We start from the raw sequence: 16,735 nt of genomic DNA, 5'->3' as shown, positions 1-16,735 counted from the left end.
TATTAAAAATGTAATGAAATTATTTAACATATTGAAAAATATCAATAATTGTAATTTGTGTTAAGCAATCTAAAAATAAAATATTTTATTTTATTTTAACACATTGTAATACCCTTTTGCAATTCAAAAAAACAACTAAACTTTATTTTTTACTGAAATCTTAAAATATTATTAAATGTCTTAATTTTATATCACTTTTAATAGTAATTACTACATAATAAAAAATATAGGGTCTGATTTAGAGTTTGGGCAAGGGTTACTCCTTCACAAAGGGGACAGGTATCTCATCCGCTGTGTTAGGATTCCCACATCGGATATAATGGGATCGTAATATGACGGACGGGATATCTGTCACATTTGGGACGGAGTAACCCCATCTGCTGAATTCTAAATCCGGCACATATTCTTTCTGCTTTACTTGGGATGTGTTATACTTTAAACTTCAGAAAACTAATGTTCATTTATTTATTTGATATAATTAATTATCTCATTCAAGTTAGTGGTGCTGTAGCATTGTTTATTTCCTTATACGTTTAAAAAATATATACAATTAAATTACAAAAATATTTAACATGAACATATTTTTGCTATTTTTTTTTTTTCAAGTTTGGTACACTTTTTAAAAATTTCCGTATCCTTTTCTATAGAAAGATCTCCACCCTGGTGGTCGACATGGTAAAGTAGAGTGAGGAAGGCAAAAAGGTTTATTATAGTTGTTGGTCAGTCTAGCGCTCTCTCGACGGGTTGCAGTTTGCTGCGTACTGCGGAACTGCCATTCCACTTTCAATGTTCTCTTGGTCGTTGTCTCCAGACACCACAATGCACTCCAGAGACTTGTTGGTTGCAATAATTCTTTATTTCAACAAGAGACCCAGTGTGAGTGCCCTAGTTTCCCATGACGCGTTTAGGCGCTTCTGGTCTTGATCACGGAATAGTTAATCGTTGACCTTTCACATTCTTTTCTTTCTCCACAGCGTGCCTGACTATCTTAACCACCTTGTTTATCTAGAAATAATAACTGGAAGGGCCTACACTGGATAATTTGTGTATATGGAGCCAAATGGACAATCTGTGGACGCTGTAATCTGTTGAAAAGTACATTCTGTTATATACTATGGTGAAAATACAAGGATAAATGCAGTACTTACTGATTTGCCGGCAGTGCTTATTACAAGCAGCATTGGTGCAGGGTTTTGATTTTGATTCGGGAAAGAAGATGTGTTTCTACATGACCGTATGCTGACATTATAGACACAAAAATACGGACACAAACATACCAAGATTTTGTGTGGTGGTTACATCTTTTTCTGTCACAGCCCCGATACAAAATATAATTGGGTATTTACAAAGCCATGCAAAGACTGATTTGAGTAGGTTTGTTAAAAAAACAAAAGTTACGCCGGGCAGCTCACAGCGTTGCTTTGTGATAACCTTGCATTCGGAAAGCATTACATTGGTGGAGCATGGGGGTAACCGTGCATCCACCCGTTTTTTTTACTCTACCCCATATTTAATGGTCAGTAAACATAGGGGTTCGCCTACCAGAGGATGGCTTAATGAGAATAAATATATTTATTTCCCTTATATACCCTCTGCATTGTGCTGCATTCTGCATCACATATACTAAGAGGACTATGCCCCTAAGAACATTTATGTGGAGGAAGGTATTTCATCCAGCACAAAAACTATTATGACCACAATGCAGCCACTCTTGCAACATGTCGGAAAAGTGCTTGTGTTGGTGCTAGGCAACCAGATGTGCGCCACTTCTAGGAGAGAGCAGAACCACGCTATTTCTGATTACATATGGCGCAGTTCTGCTTGCTCCTTTTCACGTAGCAGCCCGTTACAGCTTCCCTTGCTGCACTGCTTTGCTTGAAATGTTAGTAAATTCGAGGCACACATTTAGTACTACAGAAGATATGTTAGGATTAATTCTAGAGAGGGATACAAACACAAATAAGTTCTTGTGTGCAGCTTTATGTCACATAACTTCTAATGCCTCGCAGGGCTGTGAAAGGAATTCAAATTGTTAATCTGAAAGTGTTCAGATCGCTCTCATAACCACCTTATAAATTGCAATGAATGGATAGATGTCAAAACGCTCTTAGACCCATGTTGCTGCTTTATTAATAACACACTGCTCTCTTGATGATAAACCACAACAGCACAGTGTCTTCCCTGAAATAAGGTTATTGGAATGCTGCTGGTATTTCAAACAGATCCGTTTGAGCTAGAGCAGAAATTATGAATGAGAGATTCGATATGCTGGTTATAACTAGAGGAACTCCAGTGATGTCAGTAGTATGTTTTATGCGAATCCACCATCCAGCACACTTTATAACTAAAGAACTGCTAGCAGCGAAGCCCGTTTATGCGCTGTCATTATATCTACCTATCTAACTATCCTGCTTTATCGTTATCCAGTTTCCTGTTTTTCTTTTGCAGACCACAGTGAATTGGGTTGGAGATAAACTTGTCTGTGTGCAGAAAGGAGAAAAAGAAGGCCGTGGATGGACCCAGTGGGTGGAAGGCGATGTGATGCACTTGGTATGGTCATGGAATAAAAATAGTCTTATCTGCTTTTTAATTCATGAATGAGCAATTACATTGGCTAATCCAGTCAACTGTAGCACGATCTCCTGTATATACCACCAGTAGATGAGTGATAGTCATTTAAGTCATCAGACTCACTGAGACAGCTGTCAAAAGTGTAGCAGAAAATTCAGAGGTAATATTCAACTGCCTTTGGACAAAGGACTTATCCTTCAGCCACGTTATTCCCTGAGTTACCTTTAGGCTCAGCACCAATTTCCAGAAGCCCTGTTGGACATCTGTGGCCGTGCGAATACACATGACCTTCCAACTGTGTCATATAGCCCTGAATACAGTGCCTGGCCCTAGTTCAATTCATTCACTTAAGACATCTGCCTCAAGGTCACAAAGGGGTATGGCTTCCACAAATGATTTACCTAGTGCACTCTGTGGCTGGGCCAGACTCCAAAGCCAGGATAGTCACTGTGCTGATCACCTATATCACAAAGCTAGCTTCATCACTGATGTCACTGATGATGCCGTCGGTGATGTCACACAGGATATTCTGTGTGACATCCTGAGTAGTGAGTGGCTGATGGAATAATGATTGTGTAGCTCGTCATAAATGTCAAATTCCAGTGATCTTTAAGCTCAGGATTTTAATCATAACGTCCCTTAAGCTGAAGGTTTTAAAGAAAGTTTTATTTTAATAGCAGATGTCATTTTCTGATCCGATAAAGCACCAAAGCTTACCTTTAGCAATGCTTTTGAAATGAACTGTTTTTTCATGATCTGTGTTGGGCCCCAAGCAAAAGAAAGAACCTTCTGTGCATGGACTTTGGTAACGTGCAGCAAGTTTCTTCTGGAGAGTGTGGTGCCCTGCATCCTCTCTCCCCATAACCCATATGCAGTAGCACACCGAGGGATGTGGGTGTACAATATGTTGCATTTGGCCACTGTCTTTTCACATTTCACTTCTACATCAAGTTCCTGTGCGTTCAAAACCCGATGTTTTATGATTCCGGGCAATCAAGAGGCACTGGATGTGGCCTTTTGCCACATTGTCAACCTTGTCCTGTGCCCCCAAAACGCACTCTAATAACCCATCTGCCGGATAGCTCCGCGGCAGGGCATAGTCCTCACTATGTGTCCTTTTCCATGCCTATTGAACTCTTTATCCCTGTGCAGTTTTTTCAGTCTCCTATCCCATAGTTCTATGCCATGCTTTGCATAGCCTCTGCGTGGTAGGGGCCATACTCTACACCTGGTCCATATGTCATTTATGAAATCTCAAATTCTATATATCTTTAAATAAATGTTCCCTGTGGAAACATGGGCACTTTATAGTGTATAATGAAGTTAGAGTGGTAAATTTCTTCTTCATTCAGGTCAATAACAAATGGATGAAAATGAATGGTTTGTGAATGTGGTTGTGATGTATTGGGTTTGCGTTTTTTTCTGTTGCACTGATTTCATTGAACATGTCATGAGTGAAGTAACGTGAGGTTATAAGCGCTGCACGGCAGAGACGCAAGGAGTAGGTAGCTCAGTAAACTATCATTGGTGAATTTTAGTGTTTTTGTGTGTTTAAAATGGCACCATTTACCTGACATTTTCACTTAATAATAACGTCACTTCAACCTTTGTTTTTAAGTGCATTTTTAAAGCTTTGATTTAACGTAAATTAAGATATTATTACCAGACCTAACAATAATGTCACTTTAGCCTTTTGTTTTTCCCTTGAATTTCTAGGGTTTTTAAAATGTAGAATAAGAAATTATTAACATATCTACCAATAACAGCATTTTACTATGCACCTGTGTTGCCTGTGCATTGCGCAAGTTTATTTGCCTCATGTCTGTAGTACTGCATGCCTCAGGTCCTGGGTTGCCTTAACTTCCACTAAACGGAATGTAATGTATGCAAGGTAGGTGTTCTCACACAAATCCTAGTGCAGGGTAAACACATTGGTATTAGTAAAGCACATTTCAGTTGCGGCCCGTCCTTTAGGGCAGAGGGGCCACGCCCCCACCTTTTGCCCCTCATGAAGAGTGTCTTTCGGGCTGAACAAAGGTCAACCTGACCGACACTCTTCATTTTCAGCTCAGACAGTCAGTAGTGAGACATGCGCGATTTGCGCATTCTCCTGGCTGCCTGAGCTGAACTTTGCTGGGCTGAGGAGGTCACAGCTCTTATGGGCGTGACCTCCTCGGCTCAGAAAAGGTGCTGCAAGGCCCTCCCCTGGGTGACGAGGAAAGCGTCACCCATTGACTTCGACCTGGGAGCTTCAGGTTGAAGCCCTGAAGCGCCCAGGGCGGCGAGTGTCAATCAGTGACACTTCATCACAGAGTGGGGTGGGGTGGGGTCAGCAGTCTCACTGACCCCATCCCACTCTGTGACGAGGCTGGGACTGCTGCCTTCCCTCACTGGCTGACCTAAGGTCAGCCAGTGAGGGAAGGCAGCAGTCCCAACCCTCCTGGGACCTCGAGGCTGAAGGTAAGTGTGTGTGTGTGTTATGTTTTAAAATGTATGTTTGGTGCGTGCATGCATGTTTGAATGTTATGTGTATTACTGGATGTGCGTGCATGCCTGCCTTTGTGAAAGAATGAGTGTATGTGTGTGTGATGTTTTAAAATGAATGTTTGATGCATGCATGTTTGAATGGTATGAGTGTTCTTAATGGATGTGCTTGCGTGTGTGAAAGAATGAGTGTGTGATGTTTTAAAATGAATGTTTCGTGTGTGCACCTTTGAATGTTATGAGTATTACTGGATGTGCGTGCGTGCCTGTCTGTGTGAAAGAATGAGTGTATGTGTGTGTGTGTGTGTTTTAAAATGAATGTTTGGTGCATGCATGCATGTTTGAATGGTATGAGTGTTGTTAATGATGTGCGTGCCTGTCGGTGTGTGAAAGAATGAGTATGTGCGTGTGTGGGCTATGTGCCCCCCCCTCCCAGTTCATAATGTGGCCGGGCTGCGAGAGATAGGGTCCCGGGGCCCAAATTGGCCTGGGGAAAGGGGCCATGCGACCTCTCTCCCTAATTAATAATTGAATAGACCCCAGGGATGGGGTCCCAGGGCCAATATTGACCCCTTTCCCCATTTTTAATATGGGCGGTCCCCAGGAGATAGTGGCCCTGGAGCCAGAAATCAGCTGCGTGCCCCACCCCCGTTCCTATTCCCATTTTGGTCCTGCAGCCAGCCGCATGCATCGTGGGGTTGACTGCATGCAGGGGATGGTTGCCAGGCCTGACCAAAGGCCGTTTGTGGCAGCAGTTGGATTAAATATTACTTTACACTAAAAAAAAAAATAAAAAAATAAAAAAAGAAATTCACAGAAAGAAACGAGATTACAGGGACATTGTAGTTAGGAAATAGATTAAAAAAAAAATCTCAAATTCACTGAAAAAGAAACTAAGAATACAGAGACATTATAGTTAGGTTTATATTTTGCACACAAAACCATAGAAATTCAACAGATATAGGTGGTCATTTTGACTTAACCGCCTACCGCCGCAGTGACGGCCACCTAAATACCGCCACTGCGGCTACCTTCCGTCCACCATATTATGAGCACTGCCGGACTTCTGCCACAAGAAGGGCGGAAATCTGGCAGTGTTCATGGTGGCAGATGATAGTAAGGTGGCACTGCTACCACCAGCACCGCCACGCCAGTAGAACAATGCCAGTCGTATCATGACCTGTGATACTGGTGGTAGCAGTGCGCCTTTCCGTCCCTGCCGGAAGACCTCCTCGACAAAGGTAAGTTGGGCTTCCAACAGGGGAGAGGAGTGGGAGGGTGGGGGGTGTTGTGTGTGCATGAATGTGTGAGTGAGTGTGTCAATGCGTCTGTGTGTGTTGTGTTTGCATGGTTGTATGCGTGTGAATGAATGAGTGTAAGAATGGTGAAGTGAGTGCGTGTCTGCATGTCAGTGTGTTTGTGTAAGAATGTGTGCGAGCATGTCTAGAAGTATGCGCGCATGAATGAGTGTATGCCAGTGTGTGTTATAGTTTCTTAACATAAGTATAACTATAACTTCTGAATTTCTATGGTTTTGTGTTTGTAAAATATGAACCTAACTATACCATTGCTGTAACCTTTGTTTTTTCTCCGTGAAACTATATATGTGTGTGTGTGTGTGTGTGTGTATGTATGTATATATTAACATGCTGGACAATAATGATTATATTCTACATGAATGTATTCTCAGTTATTATTTTTCTGAGAAAATACATGATTGCTATCTTGTGTATTTTTATTAAATATATGAAGTAAATAAGTTCTACTCTACATTTCTCTGTATAAGATGCCTAGGTGTCTTATTTGGAGCTAAATTAGGTAAGTTTTACCTCTTCAAATATTCAAACGTTTTCTGTAATTTCTTTATCTTTTCCCTGCTAGGCCTGATTCCCCCACACCCTAGTGCTGAGCCCCTTTTTGGCTATTTGGGGTAGTTTGCGCTTAATCCGCCATAACATTTGGTGCACATGAGTTATCCACGCCAAATGTGTGTCCTTTTTTTTTTTCAACATTATGGAGATTCTAAAGTTTCCCTAGGGTTTGTGGATTCCCCTGGAGAGATCTGAGAAAATAGGCAAAATATAGCAGAATATTGAGTTTTTGTTATATTTTTTTTAGAAAAGTAGAGAAAAAGTGCTCCAGATAAATGGCCTATTTTTTCCCTAAAAATGGCATCCACAAACAATAAAGTCACTATCTTCCCATCTTTCAGGAACATACCAAGCTGAATTAAAACCCATTTTGTACCGCAATTTCAGAATTTTTCTAAGAGGTAGCCTATTTTCCCAATTTTTGGGCTCTCAACCAGCTTCCAGTTTGTGGTGGAAGCCGGTGTGAAACCCATGGGTGATGAAGAAAAGCTATAGGATTCTGAAAAGTAGACAAAATACCGAGTTCAGCAAGGGGTCATATGTGTAGATCCCTCAAGGTTTTCCCAAGGAATATAACTGTTGAAAATAAGAAATATTGAAAATGAGTAGGAAAAAACAGGCATTTGTGACATTTTCATCTGTAACCTTTTGTCACAGTGGCAGAGTGATGAAAGCAATATACCATTATGACCACTAGACCATTCTGGTTCCAAGGCTATATAGGGTTTGTAGATTCTCCAAGAACCCAAGCTACCCAAAACAAACAACTGAACTGCACCGTACGTTGGTTTTCCATTGATTGCCAAGTATAGACCAGTTCTTGTAGCAAAATAGTCAGTGAAAAATGGGTATCAAGGAAACTTATGTATTTCTGAAATCAGGACAAGATATAGAGTTTAGGAGGAGTGGTTATTTCTACATCTCTGAATTGGTGATTACCCACACTTGGGTATTATTTGGAGGGTATTTTTCAAAACTTTATCTTTCTTAAACACTGGCTTACATTTTAAAGCAAAAATGCAGCAATATCCAATAGGTAATAAATGTTCTGCTATTCTGTGCTCCTACGAGTCTCCGGTTGAAAATGGTACCTCACTTGTGTGGGTAGACCTAGTATGTGCAAGAGGAAACGTCCCAAAACGCAACATAGGCGCAGCACAATTTTCCACCGAAAACTGACCCTTCATTTCCGATGTTGGCAGCACTAGATTTTGGACCCCAGCTCAACTGGCACCTAGAGCAACCTAGCCTACCTGTATATTTTTTAAAACTAGATGCCTGGGGGATCCCAAGTGGGCTGGCTTGCATGGCTCTCACCACATTTTCTTACCCAGAATCCCTCGCAAACCTCAAATGTTGACTGAAAAAACACATTTTCTTCCAGTTTCTGTAATGGACAGTTCAGGAACTTATGGGGAGCCACAAGCTTCCTTCCACCGGCATTCACCCACGTCTCCAGATAAAATTGGTACCTCACTTGTATGGGTAGACCTAGTGCTCGTGACAGGAAACAGGCCAAAACACAATTTGAACGCAGCACATTTTTCCACTGAAAACTGACCCTGTTTTTCCGATGTGGGTAGCTCTAGATTTTGAGCCCCAGCTCAGTTGGCACCCTTAGAAACCTAGCCAGCCTGTATATTTTTTAAAACTAGGCACCTAACAACGGAGACAAGGGGCAACCATGCCTGGTGCCCCTAGATATCCCAAAGGACTTTGTAAGACTCCCATTAACCAAATCCTTGCTGAGAGAGCGTGATAAATCTGCCTTGTGGCCCTACAAAATTTATCACCTAACTTGTAATGTCTCAGAATCGTGTTTAAATACTCCCAGTTGACCCTATCAAAGGCCTTTATTGCATCCAAAGTTATAATTGCTAGAGGGACTTTATAAGTAGTTGCTAAGTCTACTGACCAAGTTGAAAGTCAGTTCGTGTAAGAATCTATCTCTGATAAAGCCTTTCTGATCAGCAGGTATCAAACCATTCGCTACTTCGTTCAGTCTATCCACTAGTTTGCATTCTCCTGACCTCTTCTCGCCCTCCACGCCTGACTGACCTGGTGGGCTAAGGTCCCCCACTTCTAAATCACTATTAGCCAGTGTTTGCTTTGGTTGCCTCCTACTATGCCTCATTGAGTCTCCCTCACTCCAGTCCATTTCCTCCACACCCCCTTTCTGACGAATTCCTACCTTTCCACGCCGCTCATCTTCTTCCACACAAGGGGCCGAGCCACGACCCCCCCCTTTCTCAATTCCTTACCGTCCTCTCAGCCAGCTCATCCACTTTCCTTACCAACTTCGCATCTCCTGTCCTCTGCCGAAATTCGCCAGCACTTGGACTTGTGCTTACTCTGCCACAGTTCCCCCAGAGGGGAACGCGCGGCGCTGCTCAGTGTGTCTGTCGGAGCCCCCGCAAAGTGCCTCCGGGCCCGTGCAGTTTGCCAAAAGATCAGCTGGTCATGGGTGGTGTCTTTTCCAGCAGCACCGCCTGAGAAACCAAGGTGAGCGCTCTAGCGCGCTGCAGCTACCTTGCAGCCCGCCATGTCCCCCTCCCCCCCATTACAAGTAAGGGTTATGTCTCCCATTGTGTCTTGCTGTATTTGTTGGTGTGCGTGCTGCTTCTGTTTCAATATCACTTGTGTACCAGTTCTTTGGTAATAGACTCCTGAGTAAGGAAGTAAAAATGGCTGTCTCTCTCAAATGGTCATAATCATCTTTTTACGACCATTTATCTGAAACGAGAGACTTTGCTGGAAGTTTATAGTTTGAGCCCTAGTGTGCTTCTGCTCACTGTTCTGGGGGTGATTTGCTCAGCGCTTTACCACACCTGCCCTCATCCTCCCTCCCTCTCCAAAGCCTGTGGGATACATGAGTGCCCCAGTCATCCTCCACAGATGCCGGACTCCCTGAAAGTCTTTTTCTAGTGGTGGTTTGCCTGTAGTCAGCTGCCTGTACCTGGAAGGCTACTGCTCATATCTCTGTCCTATTAGGGAACCAAACTGCTGGACTTGGAGGGGGCCCTCACACTCTTACCCGTTCAGGTGGACAGAGTGTGGCCTGTTCTTTTCTGTTTTGCCTACCTCAGGGTCAATACTAGTTTGGTGTAGGGCAGTGGTTCCCAAACTGTGCGCCGCGGCTCCCTGGTGCGCTGTCAAAACTAGCCAGGGGCGCCGCACACAGTCTGGAAACCACTCGGAGGTGCTTTGAATCGGTAGCTTTTCATCGTGGTATTGGAAACAAAACCCCCTGCATTAATTATTGTGACCAGCTGAGGGCGCCGAAGTACCATTAATAATATCCCTATGACAAAAGAACAAAAATAGCTTCCAATAAATGGTTTTCAGGAACCTGAACGAGAGAATAAAGAAGACAAACTGTAAATAGTGTAGGTGCAGGTACAGGTACAGGCTGGGATTATGTTCCCCCACTCGCCAAAAAAAAGTAACATAATGGGGAGCCGTGGCCAACACGGCCAATAGGTCAAAGGAGCCGGGGGATCGAAAAAGTTTGGGAACCACTGGTGTAGGGTCAATGACTCCCATAATGCAGTCTTTCAGCATTTTATACAGCTGTAAAACCTCACAGAAATGCCGCCAAACTTCCAACTCCAGGCTCTGGCCACATCATAGGTGTTTAGGTGTCTGTCTATTATTGTCATCCAGGTGTTAGAGGTCAGCCTCCTCTTAGGATTGCCATTGTACCAAGTGGGAGCACATTAATAAATTAGCTCACATGTGCATCTGCTCATGTCTCACTGATACAGAGGCTTGAAAGTCTGCTGATTTCAGACCTGTTTGAGGGGGTTGGAGGTGGGGGCGGGTGGTGGCGACAAGGCAAGACCGTATACTGGGCCTAATTGTGGTGTATGGGTTAATTTGTCACTGGTTTACTGGGATCCGTCCTACTATGGCTCTGCAAACTCAACCAAGTACAACCCTTTCCGTGCTTCCCTGACAGAATAGTGAGTGTGAGCAGGTGAATGTTTCTCAGGGAGATGATGCTAGAACAAAGTGGGATGGTTTGAATCCCATTTTGATACGCATTTTCCAGATATGGGATGTAGATCCACTGTGTAAGGCTTCAGAACCTGTTTGGGTAGTTCTCTTCAAATGTAATTTTCTTGCTGGTCTCCAGGCTCAGCCTTTGTGCAAGAATGATGCCTCTCACAGCATGTAGCAGTGGTTCTGGTTCTAAGCAGGAGTACCAAAAATATGGGTGCAGTGAATTGTGTGTTCCTGAAGTAAGGCTTTACTACTTCAGGAAGGCTGATGACAGCAGTCAGACAGACAAAAGGACAGGCCTACAGTAGAACTTTTCACACCTTGAACAACAGATACTGCAGTCTAAAACCTAATTCCTACAGGGCTCGAAAAAACATAAAAACATTACTAGACCTGCAGGTCGAGTAACTTAAATAATCTACTCGACCTAACTGTAATGAACTTGACCCGTAAGTGGGTATCAAATTGTGTGATCCTAGACAAATAGTTTACAGTCGGCTTTTTCTTAATTCTCACATATGATGGCACCTTCAAATATGGGAGCTCAGCATTTCTACAGTAAAAAAAAAAACATATTTTGTTTAAGTAGACTAAAGTTTGCTGCATGCATCACAACAATCTAGTCTACATACCCATGAGGTCTAGCCCACATAACATAGGACTTCTTTTAGTTTACTAACAACATTGCCATCAGGGCAGGAGTGTTTCTCAGTTTGTTTAACCCCTTCGCTGCCAGGTCTTTTTTTGGCTATTTAGCACAGTTCGCGCTTAGGCCCTCATAACTTTTTGTCCACATAAGCTAGCCAAGCCAAATTTGCGTCCTTTTTTTCCAACATCCTAGGAATTCCAGAGGTACCCAGACTTTGTGGGTTCCCCTGAAGGAGGCCAAGAAATTAGGCAAAATACAGTGAAAATTTCGTTTTTTTTAAAAAAAATGGGAAAAAGTGGCTGCAGAAGAAGGCTTGTGTTTTTTTTTTTCTCTGAAAATGGCATCAACAAAGGGTTTGCGGTGCTAAAATCACCAGCTTCCCAGCTTTCAAGAACAGGCAGACTTGAATCAGAAAACCCAATTTTTCAACACAAATTTGGCATTTTACTGGGACATACCCCATTTTTACAATTTTTTGTGCTTTCAGCCTCCTTCCAGTCAGTGACAGAAATGGCCGTGAAACCAATGCTGGATCCCAGAAACCTAAACATTTCTGAAACGTAGACAAAATTCTGAATTCTTCAAGGGGTCATTTGTGTAGATCTTACAAGGGTTTCCTACAGAAAATAACAACTGAAAAAGAAACATATTGAAATTGAGGTGAAACAAACGGCAATTTTTCTCTACGTTTTACTCTGTAACTTTTTCCTGCGATGTCAGATTTTTTAAAGCAATATACCGTTACGTCTGCTGGACTCTTCTGGTTGCGGGGATATATAGGGCTTGTAGGTTCATCAAGAACCCTAGGTACCCAGAGCCAATAAATGAGCTGCTCCCTGCGGTGCATTTTCATTCTATATACCGGGTATACAGCAAATCATTTGCTGAAATATAAAGAGTGAAAAATAGCTATCAAGAAAACCTTTGTATTTCCAAAATGGGCACAAGATAAGGTGTTGAGGAGCAGTGGTTATTTGCACATCTCTGAATTCGGGGGTGACCATACTAGCATGTGAATTACAGGGCATTTCTAAAATAGACGTCTTTTTTACACACTCTCTTATATTTGGAAGGACAAAATGTAGGGAAAGACAAGGGGCAAAAACACTTGTTTTTCTATTCTATGTTCCCCCAAGTCTCCCGATAAAAATGATACCTCACTTGTGTGGGTAGGCCTAGCGCCCGCAACAGGAAATGCCCCTAAACACACCGTGGACACATCACAACTTTTGACAGAAAACAGAGGTGTTTTTTACAAAGTGCCTACTTGTAGATTTTGGCCTCTAGCTCAGCAGGCACCTAGGGAAACCTACCAAACCTGTACATTTCTGGAAACTAGAGACCTAGGGGGAATCCATGATGGGGTGACTTGTGGGGCTCTGACCAGGTTCTGTTACCCAGAATCCTTTGCAAACCTCAAAATGTGCCTAAAAAAACACGTTTTCCTCACATTTTGGTGACAGAAAGTTCTGGAATCTGAGCGGAGTCTCAAATTTCCTTCCACCCAGCGTTTCCCAAAGTCTCCCAATAAAAATGATACCTCACTTGTGTGGGTAGGCCTAGCGCCCGTGACAGGAAATGCCCCAAAAGACAACGTGGACTCATCACATTTTTTTAAAGAAAACAGAGGTGTTTTTTGCAAAGTGCCTACCTGTAGATTTTGGCCCCTAGCTCAGCTGGCACCTAGGGAAACCTACCAAACCTGTGCATTTTTGAAAACTAGAGACCTGGGAATCCAAGATGGGGTGACTTGTGGGGCTCTGACCAGGTTCAGTTACCCAGAATCCTTTGCAAACCTCAAAATTTGGCAAAAAAACACGTTTTCCTCACATTTCGGTGACAGAAAGTTCTGGAATCTGAGAGGAGCCACCCAGCGTTCCCCCCCAAGTCGCCCGATAAAAATGATACCTCACTTGTGTGGGTAGGCCTAGCGCCCACAAAAGGAAATGGCCCAAAACACAACGTGGACACATCACATTTTTTCACAGAAAACAGGTGTTTTTTGCAAAGTGCCTACCTGTGGATTTTGGCCTCTAGCTCAGCCGGCCCCAGGGGGGCAGAAATGGCCTAAAACAAATTTGATCCCCCACCCCCCAAAACCGCCCCCCGGGAGCGACCCTTGCCTATGGGGTCGCTCCCCCTGCGTGACATTGGCGCCAAAAAAAAAAATCCCCGGTGCCTAGTGGTTTCTGCCCCCTTGGGGGCAGATTGACCTAAAATCGGCCGATCTGCCCTCAAGGGGGGCAGAAATGGTCTAAATACAATTTGCCTCCCAGGGGAGCGACCCTTGCCTAATGGGTCGCTCCCCATCTCTAAAAAAAACAAACAAACAAAAAAAAAACACAAAAAAAAAGTTTGCCCTGGCGTCTAGAGGTTTCTGCCCCCCCCCCTGGGGTGAGGTCAGCCTAATAATAGACCGATCTGCCCTCAGGGGGGCAAAAAAGGCCTAAAATAAATTTGCTCCCCCAGCCCCCTCCCCAGGAGCGAGCCTTGCCTACGGGGTCACTCCTTCTGCGTGACATTGGCGCCAAAAAAAAAATCCCCGGTGCCTAGTTGTTTCTGCCCCCCTTGGGGGCTGATTGGCGTAGCAAAAATAGGCCGATCTGCCTCCAAAGGGGACAGAAATGACCTAAATACAATTTTCCCCTCCAGGGGAGCGACCCTTGTCCAAGGGGTCGCTCCCCATCTGTAAAACAAACAAACAAAACAAAAAAATCCCCAGTGTCTAGTGCATAGGCTGATCTGCCCCCCAAGGGGGCAGAAATGGTCTAAAAAAAAAAATTCCCCCCAGGGGAGCGACCCTTGCGTGAAATTCACGTTAAAAAAAAAAAAACTCCCTGGTGTCTAGTGGTTTCTGTCCCCCTTGGGGGAAGATTGGCCTCATCAAAATAGGCCAATGTGCCCCCAAGGGGGGCGGAAATGGACTAAATATAATTTGCCCCCTAGGGGAGTGACCCTTGCCTAAGGGGTCGCTCCCCACCTCAAAAAAAAAAAAAAAATTATCCCTGGTGCCTAGAGGTTTCTGCCCTCCCTGGGGGCAGAAAAGGCCTTCCAAAAAAATGCCCCCCATTGGGAGCGACCCTTGCCCAAGGGGTCGCTCCCTTATGACAATTTCAACAAAAAATAAAAAATCCCTGGTGTCTAGTGGGCGTTTCAAGAGCCGGAATGCGAGCAATCCGGCTTTTGAAACGCTCAGAGAGACTTCAAAGGGAAGGAAATAAATTTCCTTCCCTTTGAAGCCTCTCTGTGCCTCCCCCACGAGATCGAAAGAGAAATGCAAAGCATTTCTCTTTCGATCGCATTGGAAGCTGAGCTTCCAGCGCGATGGGCGAGGCCCTGAGACAAATCAGCGCGCTGACGTCACAGGGGGGTGGGGGGATTGTGGTGGAAGGGGAAGGGCTTCCCCTTCCATCCCGGCCTTGGGGGGGGTTGGTGAGGAGCACAGGGGGGGGAGCGCTAGCGCTCCCCCCAGTTCCCGGGTGTAGGACGAGGTCACCTCGTCCAAGGCACCCGAAAGGTTAAACAGTGAATTTTAATAAATATATGACTAAACCATGATGTGGTAACATAGTCATCTACACAAAGTAACTTCCATGAAATGTCCAAAAACCTCTCCACTAACTTGCAGCTTTACTGATAAAACAATATAGTGTATTAACAGTCTGTGAACATTGGGTTTCAGAAAACATATCCTTTGCACATCAACATGTAAAGTATTCTGAATTGTTTTCACCCTATCAAAACATTTTTTCATCACACAGAAATATAAAAAGGGCTTTCACAACTACTGAAATATATTTTAAAATGTTTGCACAGTTCACTTAGTCATTTAAATGTTGTGTGTTAGGAAAAACCTGACACCCTATATCCTTTTATTTTACATTCTAAGCAGCAGGGCACACAATTCACCTTACAAAGTCCTAGAACTCTGCAGTCAGGAGGAAAATTAATTGTAAGAAAAACTGACTTTTGACCTCTGTCTGTGAACAAAGAGCAATTGTGACACGAGAACAAGATTTAGGGGTACCTTTTATTGCCCGTCCACTTTTCAACTAAACAGAATACCTGTTCAATGTTAACTCACCAGAAGGGACCAGCAAGTATTAAAAATAGCTCAACCTGATCAAATGGTCGAGTGGATTTTTCGAGACCTGTCCCACCATCTACCAAATTACAGTACCAGGAAGACCTAATCATCAGACCCTTGGTAACAAGAACCTTATGGAATTTCTAAAGGTAGTTGTCTCCATCCTCCTCTCTTCAGTGTTGGGGGTCTCTACCCTCTAGCCAAGGAATGCAGACTATCCACTCACTGTCTGGAGAAGCCAATTTCTCCCCAACAAAACTAATAGCACATCCAGATTATCCGCACAAGATACATGGTGTTACACAATGTGAAACATTTACTTGCAAAGCATCAGTAGAACGCTTTCACATTGACTCAGAGAAAAATGTATGCCACCTATATATTCACAAAACACGATAGGTTACAATGTCACTTTATGTGACATACCCATGGCAATTATGGTTGTCCATTGTCTACTATAAAGGCAGCTTGATGCGCCTCTCCAGTTCACATGACAGGTCCTGTTCCTCACATTACCAGTTACAGGTCTAGGCTTGTGCACACAGATCAGATTAGTGTGACACCAGGGCCAATGGAAAAGTCAGGATAGCAATTTCACAGACAGTCAGGAACTCAGGGAAGGGGTACACCCCCATCTACCATGCCAGGGACATTCTCGCCCTAAAAGGGACTTACATCCAGCCCAATTGAATGAGTGATTAGTGCTGGTGATGCCTTGCATCAGTTGTCTAATGTAGCAGGCAGTGGTAGAGTAAGTGACATGTATTTATAGTGTGAGGCTTCAACCATCGTCAATACTTGTACCCCACCCATAAAGGAGAGTTATTGCTTAGACAAATCGGTGGATTTGGTCTTAGATTTGTCTATTAACAATCATATGAAATCTTACACCATTCAGTGAAGGCCATTGGTAATTAGCATCCCCAAAGAGGTGAGTTTCTGCAACACTCAAGTAAAATGAGAATGTTTTATGGCAGCTGCTGTAGTGCCCTTCAGCACTGGACTGGCTTAACCTTTGTCTTAAATAATTTTTTTACCCTTAAATCTCAGAGAACTTGTCTGTCATTTTCA

The 16,735-nt window shown here is 43.5% G+C and overlaps 1 protein-coding gene across 1 annotated transcript in view; it reads left to right on the top strand.

Moving 5' to 3' along the window:
- Nucleotides 1-16,735, top strand: part of RBP1 (retinol binding protein 1) — a 134,938-nt gene that overhangs the window by 81,098 nt on the left and 37,105 nt on the right. The window contains exon 3 of the mRNA XM_069213792.1: nt 2,449-2,550. Coding sequence (XP_069069893.1) covers nt 2,449-2,550 — 102 coding nt within the window. The remainder of the gene's footprint in view (nt 1-2,448; nt 2,551-16,735) is intronic.

Source organism: Pleurodeles waltl, chromosome 11, assembly GCF_031143425.1.
Source record: "Pleurodeles waltl isolate 20211129_DDA chromosome 11, aPleWal1.hap1.20221129, whole genome shotgun sequence".
Classification (NCBI taxonomy): domain Eukaryota; kingdom Metazoa; phylum Chordata; class Amphibia; order Caudata; family Salamandridae; genus Pleurodeles; species Pleurodeles waltl.
The sequence above is the reverse complement of the archived record's forward strand: the minus strand, read 5'-3'. Positions and strand labels throughout refer to the sequence as shown.